Source organism: Corvus moneduloides, chromosome 13, assembly GCF_009650955.1.
Source record: "Corvus moneduloides isolate bCorMon1 chromosome 13, bCorMon1.pri, whole genome shotgun sequence".
NCBI lineage: Eukaryota > Metazoa > Chordata > Aves > Passeriformes > Corvidae > Corvus > Corvus moneduloides.
The window spans coordinates 14,869,330-14,891,416 of NC_045488.1; the positions used below are offsets into that span (position 1 = coordinate 14,869,330).

At 36.7% G+C, this 22,087-nt stretch overlaps 1 protein-coding gene across 5 annotated transcripts in view; it reads right to left on the reverse strand.

Annotated features, from left to right (window-relative positions):
• Positions 1–22,087, reverse strand: part of LRRC49 (leucine rich repeat containing 49) — a 44,576-nt gene that overhangs the window by 15,103 nt on the left and 7,386 nt on the right. For 3 of the 5 annotated variants that reach the window (XM_032123348.1, XM_032123349.1, XM_032123351.1), the window contains 4 exons: positions 20,881–20,947; positions 16,772–16,915; positions 12,253–12,314; positions 6,353–6,500 (listed from right to left, as the gene is read on the reverse strand). In XM_032123348.1, coding sequence (XP_031979239.1) covers positions 6,353–6,500; positions 12,253–12,314; positions 16,772–16,915; positions 20,881–20,947 — 421 coding nt within the window. Of the gene's footprint in view, positions 1–6,352; positions 6,501–12,252; positions 12,315–13,051; positions 13,096–16,771; positions 16,916–20,880; positions 20,948–22,087 lie in introns of those variants that run through there. The other 2 variants (XM_032123352.1, XM_032123350.1) reach the window with 2 other exon arrangements.

The following is a 22,087-nucleotide window of genomic DNA, read 5'->3' on the forward strand; positions in this document are numbered from 1 at the left end:
TCCAAACCTTTACATTTTCTGGAAAAGTTATAAGTTAACAAAATTAACAAACAAAAATGGACAGAAATTACCATCAGCAATTAAGACATATTGACATGTCAAAATTTCTACATAAATAAAACATGCTATGTTTAGAACATTGCAAGAACCCCTAAGAACATGGGTGAGTGCTTACTGGAAGACAAAATAAAACAGGAACTTCACACTTAGCACGGCCATTACATTTTTAAGAAAACAATTTCCAAAGCATAAGAAGTTCAGTGCATGTAGCAGACTTACTCTGATCTGTGTACAGTCCCCCTGCAACCCACTGACACACCATGGATTTTGGCATCAGTCTGAAAAGGGGTTAAACAACAGATTTTCAAATTGTTCCTCCATGACTTTACCCTAATATCATACATTAAAAAAGAGGAGTACCTCAATGCACAGTAAGGCCTGAGGCTTTGGACAGAGTAAGCTTCTCTAACCCAACCGTATGCAAGAATTCCCTTGGAACACTAACTGGAAAGCCTCTAAATTTTTTTTTTTTTTTTTTTTTTTTTTTTTTAATTCTCAAAGGAACTTGTAGCCTTTCACTGGTGAAGTTCTGTTGGCAGCCTTCTCTGCTACTGGGCTTTTAGGCTATTCCTAAACAGGGTATTTCCAAGGGGCTAGTGTCATGGAATTACAGCATAATCCAGGTTAGAAGGACCTCAATAGGTCACCAGTGCATGTTAAAGGAAGATCACCAGTAACAGAATAACAAAATAAAAGCACACACAGATACAGAAGGCCTTCTAGATGCCACTGCAACAAAATACCACACAATGAAGCCCAGCACCTGAATGGGAGGGTTCAGGGGCAGGCTGTATAAATCATGAAATAAACCCCATGCAGGTAATATGTCACAAATACGAATGTTATCATTAATAATGCAAAATAAAAATGTGCTGTTCCTCAAGATATGTTTCAGAACTTAAAGAACTACAAACATTATTCTCATTATAGCTGTTTATCTCAATTATGTATTACATTATAGTGTTAGTGTTTTGTGTAAAAATCACAAATCTTAAAAGATAAACACTAGCAAACTACATTAGTGATATCTTTCTTTAGAAACCAGGTTAGATTTGTTTCAGGGAATTTTTATTTTTTAATTAAATCTCTTCATTTGACTATGTATCTATGCTTTTAAACTAGCCTCCTAAAGAAACATTTTTTTACTATGTTTTTGTCTTCACCTTCTCTAAAGACTTTTCAACACATTGAACATATCAAATAACAAAGTATGTTTATAAGTCTTAAATTAAGGGACTTTTTTTCCCTCCCTAGAAGTCTGATTATATGAAATTGGTATGCAGAAAGAAGAGAAATGTAAGCTAGTTTTACCACCAAGGAAGAGGAAGAAGAGATTATCCATTCTATTTGGCAGAAAACATCTGGCCATTCATCAGAGACTCAGTTTCAAACTAACTGAGCTGGTGTTGTGTTTCACACTGGGGGGAGGTGAGAACTAGATAACAAAATTGCATTAATAGAAAATTAGCCTTCATTAATTTTATTATTTTCAAAACAACTTGCTGCAGTTTTTCCCCAAACTTTAAGGAAATAATCCATAAAGTTCCCTAAATCAGTTTTCTCTCCGCTTCTACAAATCTCTTCTTACTCTATCTTCCTTCTCAAAGCTTTCCCTTAATCCAGTCCAGACATGTACCTTACGACACTGACTTCCATGCAGGAGGGTCTACTGCTCCCACTGAAGTCAGTCCTGCACCTTCCCTACCAACACAGTCATCACACAAAGATCAAAATCAACTAATGCAAATTACATTCTACAAGAGTATTAACTGAATAAGACTTTTTTCCTTGATCAAGAGTTTGTTGTAATTACAGACATTCAAAAAACACTAACCCTTTTCTAAAAGGAGTTAGCTCAGCCAAAAAATAGAATACAACATCCTTGTTTTACTCAATATTTATAAAAGGCAGAGTGATAGAAAAAAAACCTCTGAATAAAGATCAAGGCTCAGATCTACTTTTTATGGAAATCAAATCCATGTACATTTCTTGATTAATCTTACACAACACATGCAAGCAATCTTAGAAAACACGTTCCCCAGAAACCCACAAAAAATCCCCCAGAGTACCAAAAAAGTTATAGGAAACAAAACCCTACATAACCTTTCCACTATTTATTTTTACTATAATCCCTTCTCTTTAAGAAAGGATTTCGGAAGAGTTGGAGCTCTCTCCCTGTATCATTCGTTTCCCCTCGTTATTCTGGTTTTGTCCACAGCTGGGTTCCGCCCCTAGGCCGCTCCTCGCTGGACGAGGCGGGGACGCTTTCCCAGGGGGTTGTTCCCGCCGGTCTCCGTGAGGGCTTTCCCGTGCCGATGGCGCCCCCTGCCGCCACCCGCGCGCTCCTGCAGCAGCGCCGATCACTGACAGACTTCCAAGGGGAAACCTCCAGCAAAATCTCAGAGGATTCGGAAAAGACCGCAGTGGAATGTGTTGCTGCCTGTTCCGAAATTCCCCTCCCCCCTCCCAAAGACATGTGCTCTGAGCTCCTTTGTTCCAAGCGCGGGCAAAGCCAAATGTAACCCAGACTCTTCAGCAGTGTCTGATTGGCCGCTCACCCCGGGTCCGCCCCCAGTCCTCCCCTTTCCCCTTCTCCTAATAAAGATGGTCGAGGGGAGGCAAACGCCCTCTCTCAGCTCAGCGACTTTCCTGTGAACATCTCTGGTCGTCTGTCTCATTTGAAAGCTTCCAACTGCAGGGAATTGAGCGAGCAGGGAGCTATATTTCTCCCTCTTTGCTTCTGCTGATGGTATTTGCTCTGCAGCTGATTCAGGTACCGATTTTAGAGCTACTAAAGTGCTAGATCGCCCTTGCTACCTCTCAAGGCTGCTCGAGGCTTTCTAAGGCATTGAAATACAAGCGCTAGCCGGTATAAAAGCTGAAAAGATACCTTCCACAGGAATGCATGTATTCCTCCTGACTACTGCATTGCTATTCTTCAAACAAGTTTTTTTTTTTCAACAAATGACACGATTTAAGTCACACAAAGTCACACTTAAGTGTCTTATTTTCCAGTGGAAAGAAAAAATAATTAGGGATCCCTCCCCCCCAAAAAACCCTCAGAACACTTTATGGTGGTGATGGAATATAGCAATGAATTCTATTCTGGATAAAGCAGTAGAACTTACTCCCTGATCAGCAATGAAATGTCTAAGCAAATAATCAAAACCAAACACGGTTCTCCTACTTCAAGCTTCTAAAACATATAAAACCTCAATGAAAAGCAAAGTTTTACTTCTAAAAAGATACAGCTGGTCTTTCAATCTGGCAACTTTACAAAAATTTGCACTATATACCATATTTACACACACATATAGGAATACATATACACTTAGCAAATTGAGGAAGTATGTTTGAAGTGATGGATAGCAAATATTCCTGGTTATATAACTCCTTAGTAAGGAATATGTACACATTTCAATCATATTTAAATATTTTATTACATATCTCCCAACAATATCTGCTTACTATTACAAAAGAGTGGAAGTAAAGAAATAGCTCCCAGCTAAACTGAAAGAACCACTGGGCAGGCCCACTTTTGAAAAAATTCCAACTACAAAACAGGGTGAAAAAGCTTCAGTGCACAGAAAAACAACCATTATGGCAAGTTAACCAAGGTAAATAATCACAAATGCAACCTCAGCCTGCTCTAAGGCACCACACAAGCCCATTCCATGGAGCCATTCATCCACACCTTGCAGCTAAGGTGAGGTAAAGGTGTGAGTTACTGACAGGAACACAAGTGACGAACAGGAGGCTGTCCAGCCATGGTAATTCAGCCTCCTGCCCAGTTTTTAAGCCTTTAGACTGAGCTACCAAAGGTCAAGAAAGCAAAAGATTTCCGTTGAGGTGACGTTTTAGATACACAACACAAAGTGGTTGGGTTTTCACCTGAAAATCATCTTGTTTGGACAATGAACAAGTGAAGCTCATTACAGGTCCTTAACCTCCACTGATTTCACCACCACTGGGTCCATGCCTCAGTGGTTTGAGAGCTTGAATCTTACGTTCAAAAGGAATGAGGTAGCCTAAGAAAACATCAGCTTCCACACAAGTCAGGGTGTAAGAGTTCTCATAATAGAATCCCTTGCAGAAAGGCACATGTGTCCCAACTTAAACAGTATTAGAACAATTACAAAGCACAAATGTTTTATTCCAAGTACAGTGTCTTTGGTTTTCATGGCAGGTCTCTGTTTCTGAATAGTTCCCTATGACAGAGATAGTTACCACCAAATTTTTGCCCCAGGGTTCCCCTTCTCCAGGGAATCCTATGGAAAAAGCCTGGCACCAAAGAGTGTCTGTCTTCTTGAAACCAAACACGAATGAAGCTTCCAAGTCTCATACAAATTTTTGAAAATATCTTTTGGTAAAAGAAAAGTTAAAAGCAGAATTAACAATTGCATAAAACTCAGTTCTTGAGCACTAAAGCTCTGACCAAGTTGTAGTGAAGAATTCCTAGTCAGAAAAAAATCCAACTCTCAAGTTTTTTACAAGATAAAGCAATGTTAAAGTTCAAAATGCCCTAAATGCTCTTAAGGCTGATGAAGAAAAGATCCTATAAATGTAATTAAGAGTTTAGTTTTGTTTCTTACACTAATTAAGACAGCAAATCACATACTCAATTCTGCATGTCCACTCCCCCACCAGGTTAGATCTACTCTTACAGCTGATGGCAACAGCATGTTACAGTCCTAGGCAGAATAGGTGGATTTGGGATTGCCAGCTCTTTAATTTTACCACAAATCCCGTGACACTTGTTATTTTTCTTTAAATCCCAGTTTCTTAAGTCATACTATTATCTGGGTAACAGTTTTTATTAGAGAAAACATATAGCACCCTCTACATGGAGAAAAATGTTAAAAGGCTCAAGAAACAGAAGGCAAATAAAGAGTGTAAAACACATTATTTTTACAAGTAGGTTTATGAGCAGCACAACTGGTTTCCTATGACTTTTTGTCTTTGTGGTTGATTCTCTGATGTTTAACAAGGTGAAAACGCAGATTAAGTTCTTCCCATGGCTGTGCATTTCTGACAGCCTTTCCCCCATACAGATCCCATTGGGTCTAAAGAGGAGTTTGAGCTCTTTCTACAGCTTCTCCCATCACTGATATTTCTACCAGCATCTAGCCCCTCTTGACAAGGGTAAAGATGGAGAGACACTTTCTTTATGTAACCCAAGTTTCTGAAATAATACTGATAAAACAAGTTTTTAAAAGCAAAGCAATTAGCAAGTAGGAAGTCAGTATAAAGACACAAAATATAAAAAACCCTGATGCTTAGAATATCTGTGAACAAACAAGTATTTAATATTTTCAATACCAGGAGCAAAACTCTCATGTCCCAAAGCACTCTCTTTTTAAAATTAAATGTTTTCCACATACATGTTATATTTTTCATCCTAATTGGCTCTATGACAAAGCATCAGCTACAACTTACAATGCATTACAGCCTTTGTACAATGCAAATGAGCATTTAAAAGAATGTATATGTATCAGCATTTGGTCAAAAAAGTTAACACTAACACTGTTGCTTCCTCCTGGACAGATTCCTCCGGTAAGAAATCATGCTTACATACCACTTTTGAGTAGGCACAGAACTAGCAAGACTACTCCTATATTAAAGAGAAAATAGGTGGCATTATGGTTAAGACCCTGGTGATTGTCCTTCATCCTCCGGAGTGAATTTTCAAGAACCCTGTAGGAGACTGAGCTGTCTGCAAGTCCTCTCTCCCATATCAAGGTTACTTGGACTTGAGCAGCAGAAACAGAAATGATCAGGGAGAGAAGGTTAGAAAGGGAGAAATACAAACACACACACAAACTGTGTGATCACCAGATTTCCCTGGGGAGGCAGATTAAAGAAACCAATTAAATTCCTAAATAAAAGATACCAATTACAGCAATTTTAGGGCAAACAGACCATTCCTTTGGAAGAAATACACTGTTCCTTCTCAGCTATACAACAAATCAGCAAAGACTGTTAGGAAAATTTTAACCAAAAGATTTGCAGGCTCTCTCATGTCACAGCAGCTGAACATACAGCACTTGCTGCTTAAGTTTCAGCACTTCAAAATAAACACATTAAATTAAGTAAAAAAGAAAACCCTTACTTTATACTGAACTAAAGAAGAGGGTTAAAGTTTTAAAAATTGTAATGTCTATACACCATTCAGTTCCATACTAAATTAAGAAAAAATATTTTATTTTTAATATACACATGTACACAGAAAACCCTACATTTTACTTCTGATTTTAAGTATCTATTAAGTTTGATGAAAACAGAAATTTCTTACTGTGATTCTCTTCATATCTAGCTGTCGGAGCTGCATCATATGATGGAGAACAGTGTGTTTGTACCATGTCTCCTGAGCTATTGGATTGCCATCAAGGGTGATATCTGACAAAGATGAGGAATCAGCAAGGCACAGAATATCCTCAAAACTGTAACCAAAAGAGTTTAAAGTTTTAATGTCATAGAGTAGGAATAATTTTGAGATGGAAGATTTTATTTCTTAAAGACAGAACATAAATATTTAAGTGTACTGAAGCACTTCCACCCATCAATACTGTGTATGATAAATACGAGTATTCTGAAATGCTAGCAGCTGCTGCTGTTAAACTTTTTAGTCCCTTTACATACAGGTAAAAAGAGATGCAGAATAAGGAGAACTATGGGAGTATTTAATCTAACCCCCTGCTAATATATGATACATAGACATTCATATTCCAAAAATATAATACAAGGTGTATTTGCCATCAAAGGCAGCTTGAAAAACCTGGAAAATACAAGGAAAAAAAGCCAACCACAAATATCACAGAATGATCGTAGGCGTTCGCATCATTATTAATATTGGAAGCAAAACAACTACAAAAGCGTCATATCATCTTCAAAACAGGTTAGTCCATTGCTCTGAGTTCAGTCTACAAACTAACTTGCTGGTTTCTTAGAAACACCAGATTTGGTTACCTGACAAAAAAATAACTGACTTGTGTAAAATGCATTTAGAGATGTATAACCTGTAGTGTTCCTTTCATTGAAAATGAAACGTGAAAAGAAAGCAGCTCAGATAAATAGCATTTTTAAACAATGGAAAATGATTGAACTGTATTTTAATAAAATAAAGCTGAACAGTTATGACAATAAATAGGACTCCCTAACACATTTACAATGTATAAACGTATGACTGTGCACCTATTCTTATGTCCTTAGGCCTTCAAAAGTCAAGTCTGCCTCAAGTATACACTGAACTTAGTGATCAGAAACCATATGCAGTACAGATGTTCATTTCAAAGACTGTCATTGAATAAAGCTGCAACAGCTATTTTCATGAGACTAGTGCAGCATGCAAGTAGCTCCTGAACTGTACACTCAAAGGGCACAGCAGAAAAGTGACAGTAAAAAGGAAGATACTACTGCCTTTGCACTTAGTGCATGAAAACAAACTAAAAACCAATGGAAAATGAGCTATGTGTACATTGTGACAAAGACAGTAAAAGTTCTCAACATATCTGAAGAATTGGCTGTTTTGTACATGTGGTTAAAGCTTGATTATTATTCTCTGCTTCTTTTTATGATCCTGTTTCCTTTCTGGAAAACGGCTTATGGAAGCACATTTTTGGAAGATCAAGATGACATATTGCTTAAAATACATACTCAATATGTCCTAAAGATAAAAGATAATCTTCCCAAATGACGCAGAAGTTAGGAAGGCAAGCTCAAACATGTTAGAACAAACCCCCCAAAATCTGAACTTCCATTGAGCTAGAACATATTTTGCTTGAAAAATATGAAAATTTTTGTTCTTCAAAATTATTTTAAGTGTAATTATATTTAAAAGCATTCAATATATTTATTCCAAATACTTACCACTAAACATTTAACCAAATAGTACTTCTTTCATTACATATGATTTACAGATTTTTAATAAAAACAATTTCTTCAGGAAATGACAGAAAAGTTGAAAGCTTGCTGGTGTGTTTTCAATACCTTCCACTTACACATACTGCTGTGCTTTGAAATTCTCACTGCTTCAGCATGCCAGAAAATTCATTCTGGACCTAAAACCAGATGTGCTTGCTTTATCCTGCTTTTAGCTGCCCTATTAGCAGCTCAATTTTAGAAAGAAACAGTAGTCCAAAAAACTGTTTTCACATCTTTGTATACACATACAAAAACCCAGAGCTTTAGAATTCCATGTAGAAAACTTTATATACTGTACTTTTCACACTGGTATCCCAATCCTAAACCAAGCAAAGCTTTAATGTGCTACATTCCGAAACAGATTGCATACTTTACAACCAAGCTTCTGTCTGCTTCCCAGCATGCAGACTGCTGGGACAGAGCCCAGCGGTGACCACTCGACAGGAATCAGAGGCCTTGTCTCAAGGCTCTCTCTCCAGCCTCTGTTCACCGCAAAGGAGCCTTTAACCTGCTCAGGAAATACAAAGCAGCCCTGGATGATGCTGTGTCAGCCTGCCTCTGTCAATCTTCTCAAGTGGAATGTCTGATTCTCTTTCCAAAAGACCTTCTCCTGCAGGAGACAACCACCTCTCCTTCCTGTTCTTCTTACATAAATTATCTTTGCTTAAATTGTAATTTCAGCAACACAGAAATAAGTCACAAATTTGGGCTAAATTATCAGAAAGTGTTTTCTGGAAATCTTTTCAGAACAGATCAGTTTTCCATCTTGTGTGCATGCTCCAAGTCCTGCATCCAGTTCTCCCCTCTGCCAAAGGGATACAAACCCACTTCTCCTGCCTCATATCATAATGTGGCAATTACTAAACAGCAGAGCATTCTGGAGCTCAGCCTGCACCAGTGATACACATTCACAGGACACGGGAACATTCATCTTCTGTTATAACCTGCTTATTTAGGGAGACAATTGTTCATTCTCTACACATTTGAATCAATTTTTAAAAGCATGTTGCACAAAGGGGAAAAGCTCTGGAATAGAGAAGGAAGGGAACATACTTACTATAGTCTGAAAGAACACCTGAGAGGGAACTGTATGTTCAAAAAGTACTTAGTCAAAGAAGAAAACTTGTGTTTTTCCATGTTTCTAACTACTAAACTACCCATGAAAACAGATGTAACCACCATCAACCTTTCATTCCCCTTTACCTGCTTTTGTTCAAGCATTTAACAATGCATTTATAAATTTTCATCTTGCTGAGTAAAAAAGGTACTTTCTTGTTTTTATTAAGCTAAAAACATTGCTTCTCTCAGATTTCCAATTCAGCAACCAAATGAAGAACAAGAATTACATGAGTTTGTATCCAACTTATTCCATATGCCTAGACTAAATGAAAAAGCCAACATAATGCTGACCCAGAGAGCAGTGTAACAGCGGAAGTATGTATTATGTTTCCAAGAATAAAAAATGGTTTTCCCTGGTTTCACATGTTCAAATATGAGCAATAACTTTCTTTCTGAATCTCAGTGGCAAATCTTTCTTGCAAATGTTACTGCAATCTCTTCCCTGTGCCACGTGACAAATTAAAAATGGGATTTCTCCCACTTCTTTATAACCAGTTCTACACACAGATATTGCCTTCAGCCATCAGGTATGAACACCTTCAGTGTGAAACTGCTAGGATTTTTTGGGCTGAATCCAGAAACAGGACTTCCTTTGTTTCCTATCAGCATCAAATTCAGCTTTAGCTTACATTATCTTACCAATACATCCTTTTTTACTAAAAGTTCTGCAGAGAAGCAGCAGCATCCTGAGCCCTCCTCTGAAGCATGAGGTAAAAAGAACATAGTGATTAAACCTGCGGTAGATCCTCATGCCTAAAATAGTGACAATTTTTAATGGTATTCCCGACTCTTCTACCGAAATATTAATTCAATGTGTCAGTATGTGTCAATTTAAGACTCAAGAATTTTCACTGACACAAAGACAGGAACAAGAAAATCTTTCCATGGAAGCATTGCCTCAAAAATGCTATTTTTAAAGATGAACATTAATAAAATATTGCAATGAAATTGTAACAAATATATTCAAGTTCTGGCAGTTTTGTTGTTTGTTTCCATTTGCAGGTTTTTTTCCTATGCACCTACAGATAAATTAATTAGAGTATTAGTGCACCAATTTGCTTGTCAACCAAAATTCAGTTGTACAGACACAGATGGTTTTAGGAAAAAATTTTCAAATTATCATATGGCACAGAGTAAACCTGGGTAAGTGACTCAAAAGCACACAAAACTATTTAAAAGGGGCGTAGCAATGGTCAGATAGAGCACAGCAGTTCATTGGTGTTATGGTTGCATAGAACTTCTTCAGTCAGTTCAAGGAGTATCAAGCCAAGCATGAGAACACAGAATATTCCTGCATATTTATTCACTTCCCTAGTAGAAAACATATCTACTACATAACTCTAGATTGGGAATTAAAGGGGGCTTTAGCCTTCAGAACTTCGATATGTAGTAAAAGCTTATTATTTTAAAAAATCCAAGCTAAATGTGATCAAAAGAAATTTTTCATTTGTGTGTTTTAAAATAATGACTGGTAAAGAAACAGTTAAAATAATCCATCCACCTATCTACCCACATGCATATACAAAACGTATAGAAGAGAAATATCTTTTGTTTAACATTAAGATTTTTTATACCTATTCCAACTGCAAATTAAAGCTTAATTATGTATTTCCATATATGTTCTAGATAAGTATTTGTAGCTTACATGAAACCTAAGACTAGATCTAGCAATAGGCCAACTAAAGCTGCAATGAATAAATGACAAAAAACTTGATATAGTACACAGAAGCAAGGTTCTGATCACAAACTTTGAGAAATCTATCAAAACCTCACAGAAAATCCAAAACATTTTCCTTCTTTGAACACTGTAAAAATAACACAAATTTGTAAAAAACAATATGAGAAAGCGCTCAGAAAGCTACACAAAATGCACCAAGTCCATATAAAGATACAGCAATTTCCCTGACTGCAGTGATGCTCCCTGACAGCGAGGGAGCCAAGCTACTGCAGTGCCCTCCTTGCTCCTGCCAACCTGAGACTTTTTTTAGAAAGCCAGAAACAAAAGGCAAATCTCAATTCTGGAAATGATTCAATAGAAGCAAAATGCAAACCCCTCCCTTCACTATGCCAATTTAAAACATAAAATAAAAAGACTAGCAAATTAACTAAGGGAAGAACATAACAAAAACTCCTGCACTTCATCTCTGAATTATTTTTAAATGTTTTATAGCCATGAGTATTTAAGATGTACTGTATTTCTACTTTAAGAACCTAAGGAGCACAGACAAGTAGGTTGGAGCTGTCTGCAAAAAACATAATGCAGGTCAATATAAAGTGTTTGAGTAGCTACAACAATAAAAGCTCCTACTAAGTACATTTTACAGAGAAAGCAGATACCACAAGAATAGCATGGCATTTGCAGTAATTAGAACACGAAGCATCTTCCCCTACCCCACATTCAATTATTTGATTCTAAACAAAGAAGGCTGCTGGTGATCAAGGGACTAAAAAAAGGACATACCAAATTGAAGATAATGCAGGCACTTGGCTTTTGTTTTAAATACTGGCACTAGTATAAAGGCAGACTTGAAAAATGCATTTGTGTGAAAAGCACAGAAGACAAACATTTCTATTTATAACAAAATGCTCTTAGTTACTTGAAACTATAGAAGCCCAGCTTTGTGAGTTGAGCTATTCTGCTTTTGCCATCTGGTCTAAAAGGCAACCATGAATATACCTTTCAGACTTTATTAGCACAAGGACAAGTAAAATACAAGCATGAAATAATTACCCATAGTAAGCAGAATCTGACTCAGCAGTTTGCATAACTCCAGAAATACAGTGATGGAATGTTAAATATAATTTGTACCTTGCATAATGCTGCTTTAACAGACAACTAGGTTAACAGCAAAACAACATATTTACAAAATCACTTTTAATTTTGACCACTATAAACAGTATGATGATTCTTTAATTAAAAATATGTTTCTTGGTAGAATACTCATAATACAACTACATTTAAATGCAAATATTTTCAAGAATTTTTATGCTTAAAGTAGAAAATACACAATGGCTTGATTGTGTTTTTATCTGATATGTTAGGGAAGAAAAAAGGATCTGTACTCACAGTGTTTGAATTCAAATTTTCATGAAATACAGCTCCAGTAAGACACTTCAAATTACTGACAGGAAACAAACTACTATTCCCCTTACCTAGATATATTGTTGAAGCTGAGGAAGAGACGCTGGAGACAGGGCAAAGTATCCACATCTTTCTAGAAGAAAAAGATAGGTATAAATTCAGCAGCTGAAACTGGCTTTTGAGCCCCTTTACTTGGCCTGATGAAATGCTTTCATTTCTAAATGCTGTAACCTTGCTGCAACATTGATTTCTGTTGAACGTGCAGCCCCATCTCTCCCTAACGCAGACTGCAAGGGAGTGTTTCGGTGCAGATCCCACTCTGCAGAACACGCTGCATCACTTGCAAAGCAAATGATGCTAAAGAAAAGGAGGATACGGCTGCTGCTGCTTTCTGAACAGGCTTTTGGGAAATAAGCCAACGTGCTGTCTCAGCATTCAAGCTGCAGGATAAACATGCTAAAAAAAAAACCAAAAAAAACCAAAAAAACAAAAAAAAAAAACCACCCCAGCTTGCTGAAATAAGGTTTTTGAAGTGCACTACAGCAGTGCAATTAGCACTGCCAAACAGCAGTGATTCTCCAGTCAGAGAATGATCTGAAGGACTCTGTCACCTTTACAGCCTTTACAATTAACATTTAGAAGACGGTATGAGTTTACAGAATAAGAAACCATAAATATTGCCACTCAATTCCTTTGCAGAAAACGTGTACATAGAAAATAGCTCAAATACTAGTAAGATGAAACATAACAAGTAAGATCAAACTTTATTTAAAAAATATAAATCCATACCAGACAGACAACACAATCTGCAGTGATTCACAAGCCAGACTGCACACCTAACCCCTCAGGTCTAAGTCTGCATCTCCTTACCCTAACAAGGGCCATACTCCAACTTGAAACCTGTGAACACAAACCTGGGAAAAGGAAAAGAGCATCAGAGCTCTGTGTCTTGATTTTAGCCTACAACCCTTCCTCCCTTCATCAGATTTCTGATATGTCTACATAGCATTCCGGAACAGTTCATTCCAAACAGGTAAACAAAGGCAGCTCAAACAAACCCTGTAGCTCCTATTAATGAAACACTAAATGTAAGCTAACAAAGCTGCTGAGAGTCACTGCTGGATACGATGAGCAGGGCTTATGTGATCAAGTCTGCAGTTGCAAAACTCCTAGTTCAGAGCTGTTCTGAGTCCTTCCAGATCAGACCATGGAAAGATTGAGTTCACAACAGAGCTATATTGGGATATTGCCTCTGTCCCTAAGGCTACTTGGTGCTGACACCAAGGGTGGGCACACATGATACAGCTGGATACACACACGAAGACAGGCATTAAAGGGTTGTGCACAGTAATGCTTAAGCAGCAATGATTTCAACTGATCACTGGGGAATACAAAGTAATTGCCCCTCAAGACCAATTTCTGTAACTAGCATGATGTGTTGCTGTCCTGTAAAACATGCTGCAAGTCTCATAGGTGTGACAGGAAACACTAGGTAGGATTGTTAAAAAAAAAAAAAAAAAAAAAAAAGCCTCCAGCTACTTCAGTCTTAATACAAAGTCTTATAGTAAGGTGGACAGAGAGCAGGAGTTCTTTCCTGAAAAGATGGTGAATACCTTGACCAGTCCTCCTCCAAGTCTGAGATCAAGCTGCAGATGACAAAACCCAAAACTATAAATTTTTAATACCTCAAAGCAAACAAGCAGGTCAGTCTTCCAAAAAAAAGATATAGATCATCTTCCTAAGAGAGACCTTAACTCACAACTGGATGGAAAATAAGTAGATATTTCATAACTCATAGTATATATAGATCTGTGCTTTTGATGCCATACAAGACTCTCTGTAATCATTTATTCTGTTTGCTATTCTCCTGAATAGTCAGACTCTCTGAATACACTTCAATCCTGTAAGATGCTCCTGCTATAAACCAAGCCTCAGGACTGCCTCTGTAAATCCAACATCTTTGAATCTACAGTTTATTCTTACAAAAATAACTACTTTTGATTCAAGGATTTTCAGTCTGTAGTGAAAAGCTCAAAGACAAAAACCAGTCCCTAAACTGGTAGTCCAAGGCCAGTGAATTGTAAAGGATGATTGCAGATTTAATTCCTCAAACCAACTGCAACCCAGTTGGATAACTTTAGTTATTCAATACAGTAAACTGCAACGGGTAGAGAGTTCAGTATGGAACCTTATTTTGTTTGATAAATGAAATTATCATCTTTCCTACATAAGAATAATACACTTAGGGCAGGTGAAAGGGAGGTATGTGAAAAATAAGGAATGTTCACCAAAAAAATGCAAGTTATTTAAATCAGATTAATTTTATAAATTATTTTAGAATAGAAAACTTTTAAAAATTGAGTTTAGATTCTTTCATTTGAAGGAATAATCAAGTTTAAAAACCTTGATTCACAATGAGTGTTGTCACAGTGAGTAACTAAAGAACAGTAAACAAATTATTTTCATGAGCTTAGGAGTGAATATTTAGCAGCTAAGTGCTATACCATAACAATATCATGATTAAAATGTCTCCTCCACCTGCACAGTCAATCATTTGCACTTAAACTTCATCTTAAAGAAATATAGCACCCCTTCCTCAGCTACTCAAGTGCTCCAGAAATAAATTATCTTGGATATTCTTTCCATAGAATGATGTATTTCTTTCTATATTTCTGCATTTTCAGTAATTTCCTATTGCAGCAGAATCTGAATTTCCATACAAAAGGAATGTAGCTTTCATTTAAAAAAAATAAAACAAATAGAAGTAAAAAACCACATGCACTTCTTTGTACACACAGAAAAAGACAACACCTATCATTAATATAGGAAAAAAGACTTTATTTTAGGAGCCATATTTACTTAGAGTTTTAGAGAGTGTAATGTGTCCAAGACTTAAACACAGAGTTAGTACTGTACTTGCTAAAATTACCACTCAATGACAAACAAAAAAAATCTACACTCACAAAACTGTATTTCATTAGAATTTAATCAGAGTAAAAACCCAAAAAGATACCACCACCACCAACAGTTAAAAAAACCCCACAGGCCAACAAGCAAAATACAGTACTTCCCTGAAGAGAACACCATCTTCTGAAACACTGTGTCTTCCAGGAAACACTAAAACACTGAGATACAGCACAGAGTCCAAGTCTGTAAATCACTTATTTAAATTTCAGGCTGACTCTTCACTTGAGACAGCAGAAAGCAAGCAGGAAGTACAAGTTGCACCTGAGAGGACTGAAAAGGCAGACGCTACAAGCAAAGAGAATTCTAGGTAACATCATGGATGCAGAGGAAGGTACAGTGACAGAATCAGCAGTGAGCAGAAATTTCTTATTTTTGAGATGTAAAAACAATTCCTATTTGGCAAATAGCAGAAATTGAAGAAAAGAAAGGCTCAGCAGCAACAGAAGACCAAGAACTAAAAGAATTATGCAGGCCAGAAAAAGGTAGCCATCTAAGTAAAATCTGTTTTACTTTAAAAAGCTCTTGTTCGAATAATCCACTTGCCATACCTGAACTACAACTCAAACCACACAGTGAAAAGCTTAATTTTTAGAATACAAAGACTTAAAATGCTAGGCTAAAGCTTCCATTGGAAAACTCTAATCTTATGATCAATACCCGTTTTCTCTGCATTTGCCCCAGCAACATTCTTAAGTTGAAACTTAAGATGGTCTGATGATGCCATGATGACTTTTTGCCTTTTCTTTATACGCCTTTTATATACCTTTTTATAGCTTTTTGTATTCAGTGTTTTCTAGCCTATATTCTCAGACTTATTTTGTTAAGCGAGGAGACTAAACATCTTAGAAGCCTCATTGTTAGGGATCAGAAAGCCCCAGACACCAAGGTTCTCTCCAGAACACATTTTGTAAACTACGATAGGACCACCCAGGGGGAAGGTTTCTCTGGGAGGAGGGCTCACTCGAGCCTCTCATTAGGAAATCTTTGATAGATATGCTAATTAGTAAGACCTATAATGCTATACTCAATCTATCATGTGCGCGCATTGTGGTGTGCATTCCACCTGGATGTGGTGCACCTAAGGATCCTTAAAATAAATACTGAAGTAAAACCCCTTTTTCCTTTCTAATCGTGTTTGATTCTTGATTTTAAGACCAGGAAAAGGCATCATGATAGCTTTGCTAACCTCCAGAAACTGAGAGGATTTGTTTCTAGAACATGAACTTGTATGGAAGAAGAGTATCTAAATTTGCATGTTAGAACTACAAAGCTTTTTCAGCATATCTCCCCCCCCTCCCAAAGAAACATCATGAGCTTTCAAGATTTGAAACACTACAAGTCATCATAGAATCACAGCATAGTTTGGGTTGGAAGGGACCTTTAAAGGTCATCTAAGACATTATCTAAGAAAATAACACCAAAAGTGAATGTTTTTGTTTCACCTTTATGTTGTAGAATTAAGTATTGCAGCAGAACTACATAAGTAATACAGTATGGGGAAACACAAGATCTCACAAATCTGAAACACTGATATGGTTTAAACAAGCTACAGTTACAGTGCATTTTGTCAAAAACAAAGAAATGAAAAATAAAAAAGAGAAGGACAAGAGTTTTGCTCCTTACTATAGCAGAGACTTGATTATGACGGAGGTTGAGCTCTGTGAGTGAATTCAGTCCATTCAGGTTTTCTACAACAGTTAGGAGGTTTCTGGCAAGGTTTAACACTCTCAGTTCACTTAAATGACCGATGTTTTCTATTTTAGCAATCTGTCAGAGATATGATAAACATGCACACTGTGGTTTATATGGATATAAAATATGTACATATATATGTGGCACACATTTTAAAAGCATACATGAACTATCAACTTCATACAATAGCGTGCCTGTGTTTCTCTAAAACATGATACTCATTTCAAATTACTGAAAACAAGCTACAGTGTGCTAGAGATCCAGAACAAGTATTCACCCACATCTTTCTTGCCATCCTGCAGTAAAACTCAGTCAACATTTCCTTCTATCCCATCAGAAATCAGGTTCCTTCAGCTGTGCTGCTCCATAGCAGCAACCTCGAAGACACATAAAACCAAGCCAACACTGATGGTATTGTGGTATGCCAAAATAGGGGGATTTTGTGCATGGTTGAGCCTTAATTTGTCTGCAAAGACACTCAATTATCTTCCTGGGGTTAGATAATGGAGGGATCTAGCAAAGTCTGAACTACGATAAACAGGCAGCTGTCAGATGCTTGTTTTTATACCTAATACCCTATTTTAAAGGCTCAGGCGATAATGACAAAGAAAAAAAAGTCATAAAAAGAGCAATAATAACTAATGATCCTTAATTTCAGTTTTTATTTCTAGAAATACCATTGTATTTTACAGAAGCATTATTGCTCTGGTGATGCAGTATGGGTTCATTTCCTGCTGTTAATATTTCCCAGTGATCCACACGAGGCTCTCTGACCAGATAATTCCTTCTCATGGCAGTGTGGGATCTGTCCTCCAGCACCTATGCAGACATTTATGCATGACTTGCACACAGGGAGAAGGAGGACAGCCACAGCACAAGGGACATGCCTATGGTACTCTTAGTGAAACCCATGCTGGGTGGCAGAAAGAAGACAGCAGGTTTTCCTGTGGAAAATACTTCAGCAGCCACAAGGTGTGGCAGTGCAAAGAGCTACCAACATGTATAATTCCCTGTCTGTTAGAATGATCATCTGCTGTACACTGAAAGCCCTCTCTAGCACCCAGTGCCCACGCACACCATCCCTTCTCCGGGAGGCCAACAGTGCCAAGGGCAAGACCAGTGAAACAGTACCCTGTGTCACACACCCTCCCCACAGACACAGAGCTTCCTGCTGCTTTACACCAGTGCAAGTCTGGCCATGCCAGTTTGCAGAAAGTGTCTAGCAGCTCCTGGAACAGGAGAGGAGGTAAGGTAGAAATTTTTTAACAGTTTGAGAACCTCTCATTTTGTTGGCAATTTCCACATATACATACATATATGTGTACCTGTAAGTCTGTGACTGGAATACGCTGCTATAAGAATTATTTCAGCCATTTCTCAATTCAAAAGCATACGAAAGTAGATAGCAAGACCAAAATTAAATAACATCTTAAACCTACTTTTGATTCAACTGCTAATTAAACTATCCATTTATGTGTATTTTATACAAAAATATTACAGCAAGAGGAACAGAAAATACCACTATTGAGAAGAACATATTTAGACAGAGAGACTTGTAAAAGCAACCCCAAGAGCAGACGGTTAGCAGGAAGAGCACAGACCTCTGCTGATGTTTGCCCAGCTAGAGTTGCAGGCTAGAATGCCACAGTCTAGAATATTAATCCTGGTATTTCACTGCTATTGCAAAGATAATGATTTCATCAGCAACATATAGAGATACTCTTTACCACTTTGCTAAGCTTTAAGATTAGCTCTACTGAATTGCCTGTTTCAATTATGCATGCACACATGAAGGTACAGCAGCTTTTCATATGGACTGTGAGGTAAGAAATAATACAAGCTGTTACCACTTCTTTTTGGATGTTTCAAGTAATACAATGGTAGTATCAAAAAGAAATTAGTACACAAGTCAAAGTCTACTTGTAAATGCTAACAAAAATACTATTTATTTTCTCACTTGCTTGTATCTTTGAATATCTCACTACAAAACAGAATTCAGAAAAAGGTTGTTATGCACCAAATAATCACTCATCAATAATTAAATTGCACAAATGACAGTTGCATCTTTAAAAAAAAAATTCTGAGATGACTGAAAAAAAGTTCATGCATGAAAAAAAAATCAGGTGGTTATAATTTTACTTACATCCTGACTTCTGGGAAAAAAATGATTCACAGAAATGAGAGGAACACAGGAAATACTCCAATTAAGTTTTATATTTAAAGCTTCTAGAATAAAATTCATGTGTAGCATCCCTGAATGATGCAATACTATGTGTCTGTATTACTGCATTAATAATAGTTAGTCTAGTGTATTTTTTATGCTTTGTCTATAACTTGTACACAGAATTTAGTTTTTTGGTGATCATCAGGGTAACATATAAGATATATAAGAGATACTGTAACATATAAGAGATACTGTACACAATGAACAATGCTCAATGATTATTGTCCTTTTGCTGAACACTGCTGAGATAAGTCTGGCTCGAATTCCACTGATCTGCTGTTTAAATTGCTACATTCTTGAACATGGGAAAACATATTCTCAGAGCCAATTCTGCTGTTGAAATCTGTTCTTCAGAAATTTACAATGTAGAAGAAATACCTTTTAAGATAGACTAGAAGACTGCCAAAAATAAAAATCCCACAAATTTAAATAGTTAAAGGAGCTCCCTTATTCGGCGTTATATAAGCAAAAAACAACAACAAAACCCAGCCTTCAAAACAAGGTTTCCACTAAGAAGGTGTATCCCAAACACAGTATTTCTTCCCTTCTTCATTTCTTCATTAAGCCTTCAAAAATAATTAATACTATGGATGGCAGATTGGTGTTTTAAATTTTGAATTCCTCAAAGACAGGAAAAAAAAACTTAATCAGGAAAACTTGCTTATCTTTGAACTAGAAAGGAAGATAATTTATAAATGGAAGATAGGTTCATGGTCTTTATTTGGTCCTTACATGAAAAATACACTAAACCTACCAAAAAAGGAAATAATTAACTCCATTTCCTAACATTTGTGCCCTTCACACATACATGTATGATGAAAACATTTTGAAAACCAAAACAACTTACTAAACTCCAAGATTTAATGCTAGCTCCTGAAATAGGATAATTTGTTACATTCTCTGGATCAAAGTAAGCCTATCATTATGAAGGTGATCTAGCAACAACCAGTTGGGTCCTATGCCCAAAACTCCCAGTAAAGTTAATGTAAAGGGAGTTATACCGACACTTGAAGAGAAAAAAAGAGTCAGATCTACATCACAATCACTTGTAAGAATTGTGCAAGACGCGTTTCATTTCCATTAGTGATTCCTTCATTTGTGCTGTGCAAGTGTGCTGACTGCCACAACTGCATCTTTAGTCTGCAAATATTTTTATCAAAAACATAACCCCCCCCCCCCAAATTTCCAACAGCAATACAAAAAGGATTATAACCACACAAACATTTGTGAATGAGTAAGTTTGGAGATGGCCAAGACTCTAAGGGCAATGCCATCATCTGGTCCTAGACTGCCTCTGCCACTGTACAATGTGCACATTGTTCAACTAATGGTATTCAAAGCAGCCACAAACTTACTGTATCACTTATATCAACAAGTCCCTACACTGCTAACTTGTCTTTTTCTTCTCTTTTACATATATGTAGGGAATCTGGTTTTGGCAGACCACCAACAGTAGAAACAGCAATCAATTGTACCTAAAAATTTTATAGCTGTTCTAAGACTGTATTTCTTTAACTACACCACAACTGCTTGTGGTAGGTTACTACTGTGTAGGTGTGAGTGCCATTATACTCAGCTGACTCAGCATTTTAATTGCTGTAACTTTCCTGAAGTACAACACTGAAAGTACAAGAGACTGGAACGAAGATTCAAAATAAACATCATGACACCTTTTATTAATATACTGATTTCTGTGACCTCAAGATTTGCAAAATTTGCCACGAGTTCCCTTCATGAAACAATATTTTGGTAAAAGACACAGCAAATACACGATGTCTACACAAGAAATATAAGCAATCAGGTTACTGTACTGTACCTGATTTCCATGAAGATCTAAAACATCAAGGTTTTTTAGGTTCTCCAGATTTGAGATCTTCTTTATTCTGCAAGATACCAATTATGACAAATTATTTTTAATATTAGATTAAAAGTATCTTTCATTTTCCAGCCAGTAAAAAGTTTAGCCTTTTTTCCTGACTACCAAGAGTAACAGAAAAATAACAACATTTTGAACCAGGAAAAAAAAAAAAAAGGACAGATAAATGAGTATGCCTTTAAGACTATCACCTTCTTTTCTGACTGTCAATAATTCAACAGCAGCAGTATTTATGTGGCTCTTCTAGAAAGAATAAAAGAATGGAATACTTGCTCCACTACAAAACAAAGTCAACAACTTCACTGTCTTAAAACTTCTCTGTCCTGTCATATTTTGTCAGATTCCAAACCTAGGCTATTATACACCCAACAGCGTCATCTACTGGCTGATGACATTAAACATGAGTATTAAGCATTTGCTTTGAGAGTAATCAAAGATCACATACAGATCAAGCTGAAAACAAGTTGCTAACAACTGTGTGCGACATGCAACCACTCACCCATGAGGAGGCCAAGTCCTAACTACTTCAACACCATACTTCTAAGGTAAACTGCACTCAGCAGGGTTATGATAAGGAAAATAATTCCTCAAAAACTTTAAAACTGTAGTTCCCATGCCCCAGTAATTTACTATAAACAAAATTGATTTCTACAGGTGAGTTTTTTAATACAAAAGCTCCTAGCTCTAGTAACATACTGCACTATTGAAATTTGCTGGTTTTGAGTACAGGCTGAATTAGGAGGTACATTCTTTATAATCTGCACAACTGAAATCTGGTCACCAGTTCTCACTTTACTTAATACAAGAAAATAAGGAAAATTAACGAAGTCAGAGCACAACCCTTAGATGTGTGAGCAATTCCACAGATACGTGTATTACTACATTATTAAAATTAAAGGCTACAGGACTAGAAGCAATACATAAGCAATAAAATCTATGACTCATCTGTCTGGTATTTTTTCCAGCTAAATGTATCAGGCAGAAATACTTTTTATAGGTTATAAATAATCAATGAATATTACATTTGATGTGAAAAGACATACCACCAGCCACACAAATCTAAGAACACATATTTAATAATCAATCAGAATAGAAGATTAGACGGAAACATGTGAAGTACTTTGGAACTGTTGCTTAAATTTACTAA